The sequence below is a fragment of the Chiroxiphia lanceolata genome, chromosome 12 (assembly GCF_009829145.1).
Source record: "Chiroxiphia lanceolata isolate bChiLan1 chromosome 12, bChiLan1.pri, whole genome shotgun sequence".
NCBI classification, from domain to species: Eukaryota; Metazoa; Chordata; class Aves; order Passeriformes; family Pipridae; genus Chiroxiphia; species Chiroxiphia lanceolata.
In genome coordinates this window covers 3,214,044-3,234,263 of record NC_045648.1, presented here as the reverse complement: position 1 = coordinate 3,234,263, position 20,220 = coordinate 3,214,044, and the positions used below count along the sequence as shown (strand labels likewise).

The following is a 20,220-nucleotide window of genomic DNA, read 5'->3' as shown; positions in this document are numbered from 1 at the left end:
CTATCAGGCATTTTTCGTTTTTACCTCATCACTATGTAGTTTATCCAACACTGAATAGGAACATCAGAGCCCTGAGCTTTCAATAGTTATAGTTTTCATCAGGTCATAAAATTTTTTGCAGTGGAAAGATGTCCCTAATCAGTCCAGTCAAGTATCTCTTTGCTCAGTTTGTAACATTGCAGGCTGTTGATTCTGCTTTGGTGTTAAGTAAAAATAAGCAGAGAGGTTTTCAAAGTTTTGCAAAGTTCTCCATTCTCTGTTTTCCTGCCAAAAACCCTCTCACTGGGTTGCTGATGGTGTTCTGAGTGTTAATGGCTACAGGCCACATAAGCGAGCTTGACTTGGTTAGGTTCAATTAGCAGATTTAGAACCCTCCCTGTGCTATTCTTAATTTTGTTGACAAGTAAACGAAAGGAAGCTGAATCCTAGATGTGGGATAAGAGTTGATAAAACTACATGCCTTTTAGAAGAAGAAAAAAATCCAACTGGATAATTCAGCTTCAATAAACTTGGAATAAATGTTTGAATCACAGGGAAGAGGTCTGTTTTCCATGTGAATTTGCTGGCAATATTTAACTAAGCTGCTGTAAAAATGACTCAGCTTTGCTGTTGTCACACCCTGAGCGAAGAAGAAGAGAGCAGTCTTAAAACATCAGCTAATTGCCAGAAGGGCCAGGTTTAAAAAGAAAGAAAAAAGCAAAGAAAAAAACCCAGAAACTTGACCTTGTTTTTTCCAGTAGCTGTTTATTTTTAATATGTTTGCTTATTTAATGCTTTCTCTTTGAATTCACTTTGGCAGACTGGGACAAATTCGGGAAGATCTGTCCCAGTTTGTCTGCAGAGCTCAGGTCTCTGGGAAGGGATAGTCACACGCCCTGATAATCTTTTAAAACACAACTTCCCAGCAGCTGCAAACAAACAGTCCCAGTGCTTTCTCCTTGTCTCAGAAGGTTCATGAATTCAAGTCTTCTTGTGTCAGTGCTGTGATGGATTTTGCTCTGGGAGGAAGCAGGACTGGGCTGTGGTGTGTGGCAGCGAGCTGGACGTCAGAAAGCCTCTCCTCTTGGACAGGGCAGACCGAGCACTGAGCATTCCAGAGTGAGCCCAGAACTTCAAAAGGATTTCTCCCATCTGTGCTATCTCTGAGTGGAAACACTGCACAGTTGACCTCCAATGGATTTCACAGTAGTGAATGCTCCAGCTATGCATAAAATGTGCTTGGAGAGCTCGTTTTGGCTGCCACACCTTGCAGACAGCCACTGCACCGAGCAGTGCTGCCCTTGCTGAGACAAGAGGAGTTACATCTCATTTTTCTAATATCTGTTTCTCCTTTTTTTTTACCCCCCTGGCATAAATTTATCCCCACAGCAAGCCACAGTCTTGCTAAAGAGAGGAAGTGGTCCATTTTTACAGGAACAGGTAACAAATGCCAAAAAGACCCTCTGCAGTAAAGTGGCCTGGCACAGATTCCAGACTTTGATAGGTGTAGTCAGCATGGAGATAAATGTAAGTTTCCAGTGTGTGCAGTGGGAGATATATTTAATTTTTCCATTACAGAGCTTGGGCTGCTGCATTTTCCCTAGAAAATATTTTACCAATAATTTTATATACAAGCATACAAATGTGTATGTATGTGTGGGATCCTGCTCTCATTTTTTTTATCCCCTGCCTGGTACATCCTGGTTACATCACCATCAGTATACAGATCTGCAGCAGTCCCACTCAAGATTCAGAGCAGTGCTATTGATGGAGGAAGCAGATCACCATCCTCAGAATATCCCACGTATGGCAGGAGCGAGGTTCTGTTGGGACACGTCACGTCATTTAGAAGAAATGCACAACAGCCTTTTTTAATCACCTTACCAGACAGTCTCAGATTTAAGTAAATATTTTTCATATTTATAGTTGATCCTTTGCCCAAGAGCAGCGGGGTTTCCTGCTTCTGCACAATTTCCAGTCTCTTGCCTTCTTCAGTGCATCCCCTGACGTTGGTGTTGTTGAGGATTTCAGTTTAGTCTTCGGGGCTTATATTGAGAAATCCTTCCCTTGGCAAGAGAGGGGAGTCTGCAGAGGTTTTACTTGCCCTTCTGAGGAGCAGTGAGGTGCCTGGAGTCAGGCTGTGCCCAGAGCTGACATCCTCTGTCTGTCATTTGAGCACAGAGCTCCCCAGCTGATTCCAAACAGAGAAGATTGGGTTGATCACCGTGTTCTGCACATTTGGCATCATAGACCTTTGGCATCAAAGAAGCAGGCTTTCCTAGGAAGGTAGTGGGGATGATTAAGTATGAGTTGGAGAGGAAATCCCCTCTCTTTGTGGCATTGCTGTCAGGCTTTCTTTCACTTAATTACATTTTCACTGCAGAGTCCTGTTCCAAGTAAACCGCTGAGGTAACTCCCCTGACATCAGGTCACTGGTACCAGGATGTATTTGGTCCACTGTCCCTAAGTCAGATGAAAGGGCCAATCCCCCAGTTTGCAGCACTTAGGTGGAAGAGACACTGTCAGTCCTTGGCTGTGGATGGGAAGCAGAATTGAGTGGGAAGGAGGCCACTGATTGCTGAGATTCAAAAAGCTGCCTTGGAGGCAGGACACCAGTCCTGCAGCATTCATAGCAGGTGCTGGATTTCACAATCTCGTCTGTGGTTTGGGGAGGCACTGTCTGAATTCTGCAGGTATCTTTTTATCATGTTAAATACCCTGAGGCCATGGCTCTGCATTTTTAAGGGAAAGGATACACAGCAATCTAGATGCAAAATAGAGGTGGGTATCAGTCTGCAAAGAGAAGCAGCAGAGAGACATGGTCCTGCTTGCACCCCATAAAAACAGGCTGTAGGTCTTGTTATTACTGCCTTGGTCATGTACTCAAGGACAAATACTTTTTTCCTAGGCCTGGGGATTTGTGGTATGTGTTGCAGGTGAGAGGAACTTACAAAAAACTACATACAGAATTTAAAACAAGAGTTTGTAAGCAGGAAGCTGTTAAGACTTGGAAAATCGAGGGTAAAGCATTTTACTGTTTAGTATCAGTGTGAAGCTTTGCAGTGTAACTCCCTTTGGATATTGTGTATTTTGCAGTAGCAGTGGATACTCTGCTTAATTTGATTTCTTGTTGCTGCTGGCTTGTAATGTTTTACAGGGATGCCTTGTGGTGTGATGGTGAATGTAACTTTTAAACAAACAGCCTGTGCTTTCTACCTTGGTTTCCCCAGTGATACAATGGGCATAATATTTCCATTCATATTTGCAGGGCTGTCTTGAGGCCTCACTAGGAAAGATTTGAAAAGCACTGTGTCTACACTAAGTACAATTGCTGCCAATAAGTGCAACTGTTTGTGCTTACCCTTTGTTCCATTCTCCCACACGTTTGAACAGTCTGATCTACATTACTTGGAGTTCTGAGTCTCAAATAACCATCTGAGATAGACCTTTGTTTCTCTTTTATTTCTCTCCCTTCCCAAAATATATTCCTTTTCATTTTAAATCTGGGGTTTAAAGTCTTCAGAGCTAAATACTGGGCATTAGAAAGCAAATTAATTTGCTGTTGGGTCCTTGCTGCCTCCTGGTGGAGAATTAATGATCATTCCATTGAGGCTGTTTTGGGGATAAGTTATGTAAAAAATACCAAGTGTATGAAAATGTTTTGGGAATAGCATTTTACAAATGTGTATTTTGGAACATAGATTGGAATGCAGTGAGGTGATCTTGAAAATGAGGCCTTGGGTTGTTTCCTTGCGTCGATGACCACTGTATGTTCATGTTTTCTTCTGTCCAAGCTCAAGCCTGGATGTAAGTAGTGATGCCTTTCAGAACAGTTTCTGGTTTTTCTCAAAAGAGGAGAAAATGACTTCCTTGTCTTACTGTCAAAAGCAGCAATGGCCAATATCATGTCTCTCGGAAACTAAAATGTCTTCCTAAATGATACTGAGCAAATTTCTAGTGTTTAGCAATGCTTTACAGGAGTTGTTTGCCTTCCCCTGCCTTTCCCAGGTGTTCCTTTGCAAAACCTAAACCTCTCCCAGAACGGTTTGGCTGCTTGTTGTTGGAAGGTTTAAGGTGGAAGAGCAGTGTCTGGGCACAGATTAATGACTGCAGCAACAGGCCTCTTTCTGAAAAGTCATTTCCACACTCAGCAGATCTGTCCCTGTCCTCTCTATGCACAAGGAATCCATTGGCATGTCAGAGGCTGCCTGATCCACAGGGCTCCTCGGGGCTCTCTTGGAGCCTCTGTTGGTGTCCAGAGTCCCCTGGAGATGTGGGCAGCAATGCAGACCATGTCCAAGGGGCAGAGTGGGGTTCTGTCAGTGAAGTCTGGATTCAGGATGGTTTCCATGATCTGTTCATAATATGCTGCTGATGTGGGGTGGGATGTGTCCTGTGGGACATCCAGCCCCATGAAAACTCACCATTAGAGGCTGGGGTGTGCTGGTCTCAGGCAAGGGGCTCGCTGGAGCTGGTGTATGGACTTGGAAAGAAGTCCAGGCCCCCTGCTTGCGTGTGCTCATGGTCTTTGGAGTGAGATCATGGAGCAGATACAGCAGGAGCTGCTGATATCCAGCCATGATTTCATCTCTGAGTCAGTTTAGTTCCTAGAAGCAGATTGGAAAGTGAGCAAAATGTTTATGGTCTGTACTCTGCTCTGCCAGATTCCCAGTGCTGTAAGACAGGCCGAGAGCAACTGGGACTTCACTAATGTGGTTTTCTCTTCTGTCTTTGATATATGCAGGCTTTGTGTGTGAACTGGTCAAACCTCAAACTGCCCTGGGTGGATCTAGACTGGCTGATAGATATCTCCTGTCAGATAACTGAGCTTGATCTCTCTGCCAACTGCCTGGTCTCCCTTCCATCCGTGATCCCATGGGGCCTGATAAACCTCAGGAAGCTCAGCCTGGCTGACAATCAGCTGACGGAGTTACCCAGTGTACAGTCATCTGATGAAATCATATGTACAAGGTGTGTGCACTGGATGCCTGCAGCAGACTGAACCCCTATGGAGAGCAGGTTCAAATGAGTCCATGTGCTCGTGTGAAACTGTGTGAGTGAAGAGCATACTGCAGGAGCTTCTTGGTTTATTTTCTGTCTGCTGCAAGGTTTAGCTCAGGATTTGTGCTTTTGTGTTCTCAGTACTTCCAAGTTAGTTGTCATCAGGACAATTGTAGGGACTTTCATTCCTGTGTTGTCTCATGTTGCCTCTGCTTTTCTCGAGTTCTGGTGAGCCCCATTCCTCTAAGACTGAAATCTGAGCTGACTCAGATTGACATTTAGTGGCTGATATCAATGATCTGATCTGCTGTCTATCCAGACCACTTCGCTCCCTGGAAGGGTTAATTTTCTAATTAGGGCTTTATGCTTTGCCTCATGAGGCACATTTCAGCTGCTTTCATTCAGAACTAAAGCTGTCCCGGTAAAAAAAAGATGTCTATGGCAACAGGATTCTTTGCTAGCATTTTATTGATGCCTGACTGAGTATGTTCTGTACTCACAGGTTACTTGAGGTCGATGTATCCAGCAACAGGCTCTCTACTCTCCCTACTGGATTCCTACATCTTAAAAATCTTAAAAAGCTCATCGCTTCCAAAAACTATATGGAGAAGTTATTTGACGAGGAAAACAGTACGTACAGTCCAGTATTTTGCTTACATTTCGAGGCTGAGTTGCAGAGGAGGACCCCAAACTGGTATAACAATGACTTAAAATGAGTGTTAGGTGGAGATGCTCAGTGTCTCTCAGTCCTTTGTCTGAAGTACATGAAAAGGCCTGGTTGTTCTTTAATCCTCATGAAATCCTTTGGCTTTTATCTAACAAGTAAGTGTTGTCACTCTTGCTGGATCAGAGTGCTGTCATGCTTATACCAAGTCCACAATGTTTCATGTTTTCTAGCAACTAATTGGATTGGTTTAAGGAAGCTGCAGGAGTTTGACGTCTCTGACAACAGGTTGGTGGAACTTCCAACGGTTTTTCTGTACTGCTTCAAGTCCCTAAACATACTGAATGTTTCCAGAAATCAGCTGAAAGTGTTTCCAGATCCCTGGGCCTGCCCCTTGGTAAGTTGAACTGCTCTGACAGAGTCAGAGGCTGAAAAAGCTGTTGAAACAACACAAAAAATATAATGTGGTGCTTAAAAAGCTGTCAAGTGTTTAAAGGATGTTCTGTTTCTGTAGAAGCTCCCCTGTCTAATTTGGTTTATGGGTCTCAGATGAAGTCTTTCTGAGATTCTACCCTGTTCTCACTGTGTTGATGGCATTGGTGAAAAGCTTTGAGAAACATGTCTTATTACATGGATGTATTAGTTTTCTCTGTAGTTCATATGAGCATAATTGTTGTTAGGATCATTTTACAGAACACTCAACCTTTATTCAAAGTTATCTTTGCCCAAACCCACGGCTAAGTAGGACATGTGTATCGACCCATCACTGTGATTTCATTCCTCGTTATTGTAACAGAACAGTATACTCTGGTGAAGTGTTTGTTTGTGGTTGAAAAGCAAATGGGGGTGATTTTCAAAATAACTTTTGAAATACTTTTTGCCCACCAAAGAATTTGTCCGTCAGTTGAGTGCATCTCCTTAGCAAATCCCATGTGCCTGCATGTGCATTAATTTAGCTAGATCAAAATATTTAAAAGTGATTACCTAGAATGAATTTATTAATGCCTTTAACATGTGACAGCTCAGCTGCCTCATTATTTAAAGAGATGATTACTACTCTGTGTGTTTTCTTTTATGTTGTCTAGAAATGTTGTAAGGCATCTAGAAACTCTCTGGAATTCCTTCCTGATGCATTGACTATTTTCTGGAAAAATCACCTGAGAGAAGTGGATTTTTCTGAGAACTCACTGAAAGAAGTTCCACCAGGACTCTTTCAGCTTGAAGTAAGTGTCATTTCTTCATACTTCACAGTATTTCTCCTAGTACTGACTCAGACCTCCAGGTCCCAGCAGTGGTTGCTGGTTAAGGTAGGGGACTGTGTGCAGTTTTGAGTTGGTGCAACTGCAGAGGGTCTCTGAGCAGCCTGGAACCACCTGAATCACTACATTCAGTCCCTCATCCAGTGTGATAGCTCTTGATATAGGTGTTCTGAGAACTCTTTGGATGCCTATGGCTTTCAGAAATTGGGAGCACAGTTTGGAACAGAACCAGAACAGCATTGTAGCTTTGAGCTCCAACCATTGAAATATTGATGTACTTGAAAATACTCACAAATAGTTGTGTTTTTTCTCCATCTGGCACACCAGTGTTGTGCAATTAAGAGTTAGTCTTTCTGTGCTGAGAACAGCATGTTAGAATGCCCTAAACAATGCTACTTGGGACCTTTGTAATCTTTCAGGTTGTAGATTAAATAATTCTTGCCAGTGGACAAGACACAGATCCATAGTTTTACATCAAAATTCGTCAGAATTTGTGGTGTCACATGGTTTTGACATGAAAACAAGGCAGAACTTGAGGTTTTCCTCCAAGCTTCCCTTCCAAATTGTGAAACTGGGGGTCATGGAGAGAGAAACAGAGGTAAATCTTTGTGCAGAAGTTTCATGCTTTTCACTGCTGGCCTCTGTGGGAAGACTGCAGAAATGATGGATCATTTTGGATCAGTTTGGATCTCAGGAGTCTTCTGAAAAGGTGCCTTTTACTCCTGCTGGAACAAAAGTATTGAGGGTTGAACTCCCTCAGTTCTCCTCAATGATCCCTGCAGATTTGGCTTTGCTCTCTGGGAGCCATTTGTTTTCAATTGGCATTTCTCCTGAAACAGAATGAATCCTATGGACTATTGTCTCCGAAACTTGGTTTTTTTGGATGCATTCAGAATCGTCCCAGTGGGTGGGAGCCACCATGACGGGTATTAAACACTAGATGGTGCTTTGAGGGCACAGTTTTTGGGTGCTGCTGCTCAGAGGCCACTGAGGGGTACAAAGGCACCAGTAAAGAGGGTCAGAGACCTCAGTGCCATCCCTGCTGATGGTCTGTTTTCAAAGTTAGCGAGCTTTGGCTGCCCTAAATTTTGTCAGTTTTTGTCCATACCTCTTCATAAAAGAAATAAATAGCAGATGTTTCCAGTCCCCTGAGGGCTGGAGTGCAGTGAGCAAATAGAAGGTGAAAGTCCATGCCTAGGTGAGCCCTGACTTGGGCTACTCCTTGGTTGTAGAGTTTGTGCTGGTGAATAGGGCTGCAGCACTCACACTCCAGCCCTCTCCAGAAGCAGATGTGGGAAGGGGAGAAAATGGGCAGTAACATGTTCCTACATATAAGGTATTATTGTTGTGTAGGAACAGCAGTGAACTGTCTTCTCTCTGGGAAAAGTGGAAAGCAGAGGAGGCCTGTGACTTGAAAGCATGTCTCTGACCTAGACTGGTGGGACTTGTAGTTTAGCACTGCCCTTTTCATGGTTCGTGGAGGAATCTTAAGACTGGGACCAGCTCACAGTCGCTAATAAGATATATATGCTAGAAATGTGGTGTTAAGGGAAGCAGAAACCTCCTCAGCTTTCCTGGCTGTTGCCTTCTAAAGAAACCAGCCATATGTTCTCCAAACCAGGTCTTAGTTCTCTAGACTAGTTTACTTCTCTTGAAAACACCTGACCCTCCCTGGGTAGAATTTTCCACATCATGAGCTGACTGAGGCACCGTAATCTGAATGCTGCAGTTCCTTCCCTCAGGTATAATCTAGCACTCTTTTTGCAACTGTGGCAGCAGGTTTGAAGGAAGTTTGTCTGCCACTGCCATTGTGTCCCTTCTGGAGGCCCCTTTCTCATCCCGTAAGGCAGCAAAAATGGAGAAGTTAGAGATGAGAGAGAAGAGGCAATTGCTAAACAAGGACTAGACATCTCCAGAATTACAGTCATGAAGAACCAGAGCCAGTTGAAAATCACTAATTTTCCATATGGAGACAGCACATAAGCATTGAATAGAATCTCACCAGCTCTCACCTCCCTGGAGAGTGGCCTTTGTCAGCGTTTGGGGGGACATGTAACATGGATACAGCTGACTGAGAATGAAGCACCCTAGCTAGACCACACAGGACCGAGTCCGTGCTAATTCTGGAACGTATAGTCTCCCTTTCCTCCCACCCCCTGCTCAGGGATGTTTTGGGGAGAAGTCTGAGGCATTGTCATTGCACAGCCCCATGCTGGTACTTGGAGAGAGCTCCACACCAGGCGCCAGGGGCGGGCTGGGCCTTCCTTCCAAAGGGAGGTTGAGCCAGTGGAAGACTAGTGATGGTGAAAGCATTGGCTGTCAGGACTCAGTTTTCCAACCCTTTCCTCCAGTGGCTCACTCTGCCTGTCTTCAGTTCTTTATTTTGCTCCACCTTTCCCAAATCACAGCAAGGCCCCTCTCCGATCACTAGAGGGAGCATTTTGCATGATAATTCCCATTCCAGCAGCTGCTGGTTGTCCATCGTCTCTGTCACGTGGATACCTCATATTTTTCCAATCTAAGAAAAGGGGAGGAAGGCCAACAAACTTTGTGAGACATTGTTAATCCTGCTCGATGAAAAGGGACATAAACCTTTATTATTATGTGGAGCACATAAAACATTTAACATACTTGAAGCTGAAGTCTCTGCTGGTAAAACATGATTTCCGTGGGGTATAATTCATTAATAGTGCTGTACTTGTGGCATGAGATAATTCAGCTGACATTCTTCTTATCTCAGTTTTCATGGGGGGAACTTGCAGAGTAAACTTGGTTAGAAACTCTACATAGAAGACTGTTTCTCAGTGGAAAATTGGATTTTCAACCAAATGAAAATGATCATTTGAGCCTCAGCATTATTAAGGACAGATGGAAGAGCGTAAACTTCACAAATCTGAATGGGAACTGCATTTTTTTCTTTTATATTTCAGTTAAATGTAAAGGAGCCCTCATGTTTAACCTTATTTGTGGTATTTCCAGCTGAATCCTGTCTGTATGGTGTTAACTGTACAGTGTCAGGTCAGCTTCACTTGGTTTTAAAATTTCTGTCTCTGGCGGGAGTGGGAAAAAAACTAGGTGGGTAACTTGTATAGATCTTGGAGAGCTAATTTAAGTCCTTTCCACTTTAATAGAGATGTAATAAAAAAGCAATTAAAATCTTTCCTTGTGTGAAGCAGTTCATGTTTTGCATCTTGATTTTATTCACACACAACAGGTGTAAGCCCACTCTCAACACCAGTTTGCACACACACACACACACACACACACATATATACGTATACTCTCATCTGTACGTGGCATACTGTGTTGGTAAATCATACTGTTCTTTTCCATTTGGAAAGGTTTCCTCACTTAAAGTGAAATGTCCTCTTGCATGGGTTGTTTCCAAGTGCATCTGTCAGCAAGTACACTAATAATCTCCCAGAGCTAAGAGTGGTGTTGCTCCGTGCAGAATATGCTTGCTGGGGACAAGAAGGAAATGTTTGCATGCTGGGCAGCACGGACAGGATGTTCTGATGAATAAGATGTACTTTCTTGGTGTTTCTGTTATTTAATAGCCACACTAAAAAAGCTCTTTCTGTGTGTTTGGTGCACTCTGTCTTCTAACTCCAGGCTGTTCCTCTCTTTAGGCTTTGGTGTCCCTGAAGCTGCTGGGAAATCAGTTAGTTACGTTGCCTTCGCAGGATAAGTGGAATTGCAAACAACTTAAATCACTGGATCTTTCAAAAAACCAACTTGGGAAGTAAGTGTTTCTTTCAGATTTTGGCTGAGAAAACAAAAGCCGAAGAAATAATAGCAAATCCGATCCCTCGTGTAACACAAAGGGTGTCAGGAGAGAATTAATCACCTGCATAGAAGGCATTGATATCCACATACCATGTCCCTCAGTATATTGTGTGTCTGTGACAGTGATGAATTATCCTTTGCTAATTCTTTGGGCATTTAGCACACTATATCATTTATTAAGTGGATAGATTACTGATAATGGCGCTTTAATTTCAGAGCATGTAGGAATTTCTTTAACCCAGTGTGTGGTTCATTACTGCAAAAACCAGTTTGTGGGGAGCAGATCTTAACCATAAACCATCTGGCTGGACTGCAGTTTGTAGTTAGTGTGGGAGAATTGTTTTGGAAAAAATGAAAAATCTTGGGTTTTTAAATGGAAGTGTAACCAGCTGTAAATTCATAGAGAAGATTTCCAACCTGAAGGATTCTATGATTCTAAGACTGATGTTAAAAAGGTCATCCAATAAAAGAGTGATGTTCTTCTGTTTAGAAATTCCAATAGGGATGTTTAACATAGAGAGTTAAAGGTCCCTCATCTTCTCCAAAACTGCACTGAGTTGTGTCATGCTGATATCTCCTCATTTGGGTGCCTGTCCAACACATTTTTTGGAGTCCTTAGGAACTGCTGTGTCAGCTGCAAAAGACAGATTGCCATTTTTTGAATGTCTCAGTGCATTTCCAGAGTCATGTTGGTGGGTCATCTTGTCAAAGACCCTCTGGTGAGGGCAGGGAATGGCAGCAGGTCGGTTCTCCAGCGCTTCTTGTGAAGCTTCTTCAATTTGCTGTCTGACAGCCCACTTAACCTTGACACCCATAAAGCTGGGGGTCAAGTGCTCTCGCCCTGGGAGCCGGAAGTGCTGCCTTGAGGAGCTCTGTTGATTTGCCAGGAGAAAACCGTTGGGCCTGGACGAGTGTTGGTGGAGTCTGGCTCTGTGATTGCACAGCAGGTTTCGGTCCCGTCCCTCCAAAGCAGATGGGAACGTGTAAGAGGCTGTGCTGTGGATCAACAGCCTTGATGGGGCCAGACTGTGCACCATGTAGTATCCTGGGCATGCAGCTCAATGCCTTGTCCAAGCTCTTCTCTCCAAATTTCACAATTCGTCCCACAGGAGCGACGAGGGATTTAAAACGAAGCGGATTCCCTTTTTCACCACGAAGAACAGGGTGCGTGGTGGCCCAGAGGCAGGTAAGGGGGACGTGGGGAGGCAAGTAATGAGAGTGCCAGGTGAGATGGGAAGCAGCAGGAATCTGTGGAGTTTGGTTGGAAGGAAATCAGTGTAAATTCATCTGGGATTTTAAGTGCAACAGCATTTAACTGAGACCAAATATGTTTAGATAAAATTTTTCTGAAGAAATAGTGTAGCTGGTTGGTACCCTCAATGTAGAAAGATGAAAAATGAGTGAAACCTGTTTCTTTCACAGAGCTTTTGTTCTTTTCATGAAGGTTATGCTTTGTAGCCAGAGTTCTAACTGGTATATTGAAGGGAAATTAACCCATAATTACCCCTGTTACTCTTAGAGTTGTTTCTGTTGTTGACTTTGTAAATGGCACGTTTTCCCCTGTCACTGTGATTTGCACCCACAGTTTGGGGTAGAGCAGAAGAAATACTGTGGATTAGTGCACCAGAGTGAAATCCCAGAGAGAACAAAGGAGTATCTTCAGATATTGCACTGCTTCCTGATCTCTGTGGGATTTGTCTCCATTTCTTTTGTTTATTTGTTTTACTTTAAAGCACTTAGAGAGCTTTCTTGCTCTGGCTGCCTGCAGAATGCCTGGCTCTAAAGCATTGCTTGCCAACTGCAGAATGGGATAGAGCCAATGCCTCCCTGAACACATTCGAGCAGCTGCTCGTGGGAGGGAGACCCTCCTGCAGCAAATACTCTCCTCATTTCCCCTGAAAATTGTGTATGATCTCAATTAAACTTGGTAAATGCAGCATGTGCAGCCATAGCTGTAGGTTAGGGCTCGAGATCCTCACCTCCAGTCTTTTCATCTGGGAGGCAGAAGCTCTGCCTGGACCTCCAGGCAAAGCTAATCCTACTCATTTTATTGTCCATGGAAGTAGTGGCTGCTGTGCAGAAAAGTGTTTGTACACCCTAAGGAGGAGCAGGGTTGGTCTGCTCTGTGTCACAAGTAGGAAATGCAAATAGAAGTGCTGTGACATTGGTGAAGTCCTGAACATGGAACAACTAGAGAAGGAGTCTGAATCTTGTGAATCTGTGCAGTCTGTCATATCCGCAGAGCTTCTCTGTGAAGTGCTACAGCAGCATGTAAAAATGGGGAGAGGAAGGCAGGAGCAGCAGGCAAAGGCAACTAAAACCAGCTTTAAAAAGGGAATTGCTGTCCTAATGGAAACGTCTACATGCTGCAAACTCAGCATAACCCCCTGCATAAAGGAGGAGAGGATGGACTCTGCATTAGTAGCATTTGAAAGCCTGGGCACATCATACCCTGGTGCAACTTTGAGCTGCCTCGGGTGGCCTCAGGTTGCAGGAGGGCACAGAGTAGCCCACCTGGCTGGTGCCACGGTTGAATAGCCACAGAGACAGAGCAAAGCCAGCTCATCCTCTTCTCTCTGTTCCTCTGCCAAGTATAGCTTGGTGAGACTAGAGGATGTGGCCAAGAATTTAAAGAACATCAAGAGAAAACAGAAGCTGGAGTACATCAGCTGCTCACAGAAGTCTCCTGGTGAGGAGGGGGGGGCAGGTTTTCATCTGATTTACCAACAAAGCTGTTTACTTAAGTCTAGATTATTTTAAGAGAATAATTTATGGATGCTCACTACACTTGATTGATAAATCTCAGAATAACTTCTTGCACACGCATGTGGCGTTGGTGGTGTTTACTCATCCAAAAATATATTTTCAAGATGGGATTTGTTTTAATTTTTCTACAGTTCTTTAAAAGAAAATTTGAGCTCAAGCCAGAGAAATCTTAAATAACTCATGAATAAATAATTACAATTCATAAACACCTCGAGCTTGCTTCCAATATAGTACACCCCTTTCCACCTGGGACTCTTTGGTGAATTCAGACTCTTGCTGCTATTTTAGGTGGTTGCTCCTACGTGTCCAAGAGGGACTAAATCTGTCTGTGCCTAGGTGCATACTGAAGAGGAACAATGAAAAGTTTAAGTCCAGCGATGAGCCAGAAAGGAAGTGAATTGCATCCATGAATAAGCCTGCTGTTCTCCTAAAATAATCCCAAAGATGATTTTTTATTTGAAAACTCAAAGGCAGACTGTGACGCTCTGCCCACACCAGTCAGTCCTGTCACGTATATGAAACACCCCTGCAGACAGTGGGACTCTATATTACTCCTTTTCTGATCACAGCTCAGGCTGAAAATGCTGTTAATATTAGAACTGGGGAGTTTTCTCCTGAGAAAACCTCTTCCATTTTCTTTTCTTTTTTTTTTTTTTTCTTTTTCGGCTAAGTCTGGTTACGGTTCCTCAACTCTTCTCTGTAAGGGAAGGAGATCTTGGTGGAAGTGTAACTGTCCTGTCCTTGAGGAAGGCAGGGTCTCACTTCTCAGGGAGTTGCTTTGATTGACCATGGAGGCAGCAGGTGGTGCTGGTTGTACTTTCCCAATCAGACTCAGAATCTACCTAATTTTCCTTGACTTCAGGATGGTCCTTGGTAGATAAATGTGACACTCTTAATGCAGCAACACAATTCATGGCAGCTTTTCGTGCCACTATCCCAGGAGCAATTTTTGGAGCGAAATGATGCTCTATGGAACCAGCTGAACTTCCCTTTGAACCTCTCCAGCAGCAGCAACTCAGCCATGCAGTTGTTGCTATTATTACTTGGATTGCTCCCAAAATATGCAATCTGCTGCTCAGACATGGAGAGAGTCTGACGTGCCCTGATTCCTTGCAGAGTAAAACAGAACAGAGGGGTAAACGCGAGTGTGTTTTAGAGACAGCATATATCAGTCTGTCAGCTGCAGTTTGGGTTTTCTTCTCTGTTGTTGTTGACTTTGATCCACCATAAATTACTCCAGGATGCAACGTGGGGGCCTGACCGTAAATTCTGACTGGCTTCTGGCTTTTCTCAGGCAATATGGAAAAAACATGTTGAGAACCAGTTGTGCCGCTGGCGTGCCCTTTCAGTGCCATGTTGAGACCCAGTTGTGCCCTCCATATGCCCTTTCACTGCCAGCTGTTAGGCTGGAACAGGGGCAGTTCACAAGATATTACCATCTATTCCACAGTGCCACTCGTCCCCTGATGTATAGTCGTTTTGGCAATCTTGGACTTCCTCCCTCACACCCCAGAAGTCCTGGACATTGTCACCTTCAAACACAGGCATCACCATGATATTCAAACATTGAGATGTGAACACTGATGTTTGATTGTCACTGAAGGCCATTTGCTTTTCTGCTCTTACTTCATGGTGGTCCCTGCCAATGAATGTGACCTCATGTCCTACCTACAAAGTTCAGGTGAAGCTCTTGGTTCGGAGCCTTGATGCCTGTTTGTTGCTTTTTTGAAGGTGCAATTTGTTTCCTGTCTTGTTCCAGGTCCTTTTTTGGAGTTTCCAGCGTTTCTGAGTGATTCTCTGGAGGTTCTTTATCTGAACGACAATCAGCTGGACTCTGTCCCGCAGTCCGTTTGCCTTCTGAAAGGTTTAACAGAACTTTATTTAGGAAAGTAAGTCTGTGTCCTGGAAAAGCTTTGCAGTGTTATTTCCATGTTGTTTTAGTGACCAGTCTTCTGTGGAGCCCCACCCCAGATGTCCAGTGCTTTTGAAATCAAAAAGCTGGAAATAGTCAGCCCCTTGTTAGAACTGGGCCCGTCGTTTGCTTTAGATAAGGAGGAGGCTGGTCTTTTGAATTGGGGAAGATGATCTAATGCTTTGAACACAGGCCTGGGAACCTAATGTGCCTCTAGTTCATTCTGGCTTTTTGCTGTCTGTTTCTGTAGTGTTAGATTCAATAACTCATCATTTTTGCCTTTATTTCCTCAACTATCCAGTAAAGATGATTACATCTGTCTGCCGCAGACGATAGATTGAGGTTATACATCACTTTTAGGATGGAAATTGCTATTAAAGTGCTGAGTAGTCTTATTAAAATGTTAATGGAAGATTTCTGCAAGGAGAGAATAGTGTAATGTGAGAGTCCGTGAGAGCAGCTACTTACACACAAAGCCTGGTTGTTGGTAGATTTATTTGTTTTTGTACAGTAACCCTGGTATCCGAGAGCTTCCTCCAGAACTTGGACAGCTGGCTAATCTCTGGCAGCTGGATATCGAGGAACTAAATATCAGTAACGTTCCTGCAGAGATCAGAAAAGAGGGTAAGGCTGATCCTGTGTATTCTTTATTAAACTGACTGAACATATAATGAAAATCTCTTCCTTTTGATGGTCAAGAACAGGAACAGACAGTGTGTGCCCGAGCCCTTGCTGCAGGTAGCTGGAATTGCACAGGGAAACCTACTCACATTTGCAAGTTTGATAATCAGTGCTAAGCTCTGGCTGTATGATCAGTTTAAGATAGATCACGTGTTAAAACGATGACTTAAAAATGCAATATTTCATTTGCCTTATGCACGCCAGATAAATTCCGTGGCTTGCTTCCTCAGTGTGTGTATTTTAGAGTATTTAGATGGTCTTTCTAAAGACTGAAATGTTTAGCATCAGCAGTCACAGTCCCATTGAAGGGACTGTATTGTGAGCTGCTAGGTTTTTGGATCTATTACAATACTGTTTTCTTTTTTGTGCCTTTTAATCAGAAAATCCTGTGGGAACAAAGTTATTAGGAATTATTCCTTCTCCGGCAGTATACTGTTGAAGCCTAAATCTAATTTTAACTGGAAACATAAAAGTAGAAGGAAAAACTGAGTATTTTCCAATACTAAATTAGTATTTTATGTTTCCTTTCAGCTTCTGGAGCATGTGAGCCCCAGCATTTGTTTCTCCTTACAGTGCTCCATTGTGGAGCCTCAGAGCAGTGACCTTTCTCTGGGGTCTCTGTCTCAGGTTTGTCCGCTGGAGGTTTCTTTGTTTATTCTCCGGGTTGTCTCAGCCCGCAGCGAAACTGCAGGGAAAATATTAACTCAGCTGATGTGTCTGCAGCAGCAGGTTTTGTGCAGTCCTGTTTGTGACTGCAAACCCCAGATAAAGCCTGTTCCCTTCCCCCCCACAGGCCCCAAAACGGTGCTGGCGTATTTGCGAGCGCAGCTGCGCAAGGCAGAGAAGTGCAAGCTCATGAAGATGATCGTCATCGGCCCTCCACGACAGGGAAAGTCCACGCTGGTGGAGATCCTGCAGACAGGGAAAGTCCCCCAGATGATGCACAGCGATGCCACCATACGTACGACAAAATGGGAGCTCCCCAAGCCAGTGGGACACAAGGCAAAGGTGAAAACCAATCAAAGATCTTTATCCTTCAGGGAGATGTTTGAGCCCCGCAGTGTCCAATTTTTGGGCTGAAATTGTGAGCCCTTTTACAAAGAACAGTTTCCATTGCCTCGCAAGTGATGTGTTTTTAGACTCATTGCAATTCCTGTTTCATTTCCAGTTTTTTCTAGAGGACAGTTCTGTTTTCCTGAGCAGTCAACTTTGTATTCTGAAGAGAGAGAGTGTGTGTAGACTCTTGTGCTGAAATTCTGGCTCTCCCAGTTCAGGTGGCCTTTGGACACTAATTCAGAGATTGTTTTAAATCAGCTTCTTTACAGCAGAATGTCCTTTCGCTTGAGGCCAGAAAATGGGACATCAGTACCAAAAGCTGGAGTCCCTTGTTATCAGAACTGTCCTAGGTGGGTGGAAGGTGGGATGCCTGACCTCTGCTCTGATCCAGGGATGTCTAAGGCATACCTTAAACACCCAGATCTCAGATGGCTCATTTAGGGAATGTGTCAACCCATACTGAACTCATCTGGAGAGCACTGAATTCATCCAAGCATTTAGGTGGCCCTGTCCACCACCTGCATGATAGCCCAAGGGTTAGAGCCTGCAGAATTGGTCCCGAGATCATGTCAGAGCTGAGGGGGTGCAAATGCATGGCTCTCCATTCCCAGATGAGAGCCATGACCACCAGACTGTTTTGGAATGGGAGAAGGAGCCTGCTGAGTTCAGCTATTCTACAGTAAAGAATGCCAGGCCAGAGAGAGAAAGAAAAGAGCAAGCACAGGCTGGCTCCTTAAAGGGAAGACTTTGGTGGGAGAAGGGATTTGTGTGTTTTGTGTTGAAGAGTCATTGAATAAAATAAAAACATAGACAGCATCAGAGACCTGGAGTGGGATCAAGATGCTGAACAGGCTTTTGTCCCTACCTCTGAGTCTCTGTCTCTCCACACACGCACTCACAGCTGAAGGTCTTTTGGATGAACAAAGCAGCCCTTGTGCTAGTTAGGGCTTGGTTTAAACAATATGGAAGTTCTTCCAGCTGTTTCTGGGAGACTTCACGCTGGGACTCTGCTGGGAGATCAGAGCCCTGCTGAGACACTTGCTGAAACCTCATAGGGTAACTTGTTGTGTGGGATCAGACAGTACTTGGACCCAGAGCCCTAAACAGCCCACTCAGTGTTATGGGATGCTCTGAGGATGGTGGCTGAGTTTTCTGCTCAGTCACAGGCTTCTTGCCTCTCCAGGGCCAAGTGATTTAGGAACAGAGCTTCCAAGGCATATAGGTGCTTCCTACTGCATCTGGGAGCCTGAATGCCATTTAAGCAGAGAGCCATGCTCCCTCTTATTGCCGTCACGGGGCTGCACTGAGGAATGGATGCAGAGATACTTGGAAGAGAGCCAGAGCTGGGGAGGCCTCCTTTACATATTCCCCCAGAAATCAGTGAGTCTGGTTTAGAGTGACTGTAATTCTGGCCCATCTCTGGCGTGGCACACACGTCAGAAGCCTCAAAGCAGCATGTAGGAGGTGTTTATGAAAGGCCTGAGAAGTTTCCCATCTCCTGAGCATCCCTGTTCTGCTTGGCTCGGTTCAGTCTGAGCTCAGTGGAAGTGATTTCAGCAGGGGTTTCCTGTTCCCCATGGCAGTGGCTGATAAGTAGCTTCACCAGTCCTGTCAAGTGTGGCACAGACAAGGATGAAACAGTTTCTTTTCCAGATGCAGTGAAATACAGTGCTCAGAATGAGATCCTTGTTTGTACTGGAGAATCCCCAGCATTAACTGGAGATTTACCAGCATCAAGGGCACCTCTATGGTTTTAGCAGCGAGTAATTAGTCTTGATTTCCTGTGGGGAAGTGGTAGCCATGCTTAACAATTGCTTGTTGATTTATCTTTCCTGGAGGCACAATTAGGACATTGAACCCCTTCTTGTGTCATACATTATGCAGGCGTAGGTTTATACTTCAGCTATTATCTCCCAGTGATTTACTGCCACCGTTGGATTTGAACACTTCTCTTTGTCTAAGTAGGTTGATTCAGTGGAGTTCAATGTCTGGGATATCGGAGGCCCAGCAAGCATGTCTACAGTCAATCAGTGTTTCTTCACAGACAAAGCATTGTACATAGTGGTCTGGAACTTGGCACTGGGGGAAGAAGCTGTGGCAAACTTACAGTTCTGGTTGCTGAACATTGAGGTAAGAAGTCACTGGTGGGCTCTGGGGGTATCTATTTATCAAGTAGTAGGAGCTCAGCATGCAGATATGTGATATTACAGATTCTTTTTTGGTCTGCTTTTAAAAAGTCCCCAGGCTATGAATTTTGCACAGCTTTTGGAATTCATTTGCCATTACGCTGTAGGCGTATCGCTATATTCAATGGTTTAAATTTATCATTTGCTTTGTTCTCCCTCAAACACAGCAGAGAACGAAACAAAAGCTGATTTATAAACCCTTACTAAGTAAGGCTGAACATACTTATTTTGGAATTAGTGTTTGACCACACTGTGCTCTGAGGGGGGTTTGAAACATTTTCTTTCTTGTGTGGGTTAGATACACATTAGTCTTGAGGTTATATTTTTAACACTTTAGATTCAGGTAAGCCAGAGAATATTTCCCAGACAGGTCTCAGCTGAGACTCAGAGCTGCAGTGAATTCATTGGCATTGATAACTTTTATAATAACACGTACATAATTTTTTGTAAATGTTTATTATTTGATAATTGTCTTAACATTGCATGCCTAAAAATGGGCTCTAAGCTGACGCCTCTCAGAAAAGAAACATCTTGTCATTACAAAAATATTGTCTTAATGGTCGGCAGCTATCAATAACCCAAACTATGTAACAAATCTGAAAGTAAAATTAAGATATTTCAAAAATATGTGATTTGTCCTTAATACATCCCAGCAAGCACATAGTAGCATCAGAAAAAAATACAGAGAAAAATGAACATGGTGGGTAAAAGTATGGAAAAATAAGGAGAGCTATGTGTAGACTTAGTGGTGTAAGGAGAAAACCACAAGGGAGCCTTTGTTCATGGTCTTTTACAATAGAATTGGGAGAGATTAAGTGAAATAATGAGATGGTAACTGAAATAAACAATGGGAAGTATCCTAAACACAACAGAACCTGTGGAATTTACTGGAACTACAATGTGCTGTGGGTGTCAGAAGTTAGAAAAACA

At 43.7% G+C, this 20,220-nt stretch overlaps 1 protein-coding gene across 4 annotated transcripts in view; it reads left to right on the top strand.

Moving 5' to 3' along the window:
* LRRK1 (leucine rich repeat kinase 1) overlaps window positions 1-20,220 on the top strand; it is a 77,275-nt gene that overhangs the window by 26,179 nt on the left and 30,876 nt on the right. For all 4 annotated transcript variants that reach the window (XM_032700354.1, XM_032700353.1, XM_032700355.1 and 1 more), the window contains 10 exons: window positions 4,724-4,950; window positions 5,483-5,610; window positions 5,878-6,041; window positions 6,730-6,867; window positions 10,533-10,645; window positions 11,799-11,875; window positions 15,215-15,344; window positions 15,879-15,991; window positions 16,842-17,056; window positions 19,070-19,234. In XM_032700354.1, the coding sequence (XP_032556245.1) occupies window positions 4,724-4,950; window positions 5,483-5,610; window positions 5,878-6,041; window positions 6,730-6,867; window positions 10,533-10,645; window positions 11,799-11,875; window positions 15,215-15,344; window positions 15,879-15,991; window positions 16,842-17,056; window positions 19,070-19,234 (1,470 nt within the window). The remainder of the gene's footprint in view (window positions 1-4,723; window positions 4,951-5,482; window positions 5,611-5,877; window positions 6,042-6,729; window positions 6,868-10,532; window positions 10,646-11,798; window positions 11,876-15,214; window positions 15,345-15,878; window positions 15,992-16,841; window positions 17,057-19,069; window positions 19,235-20,220) is intronic.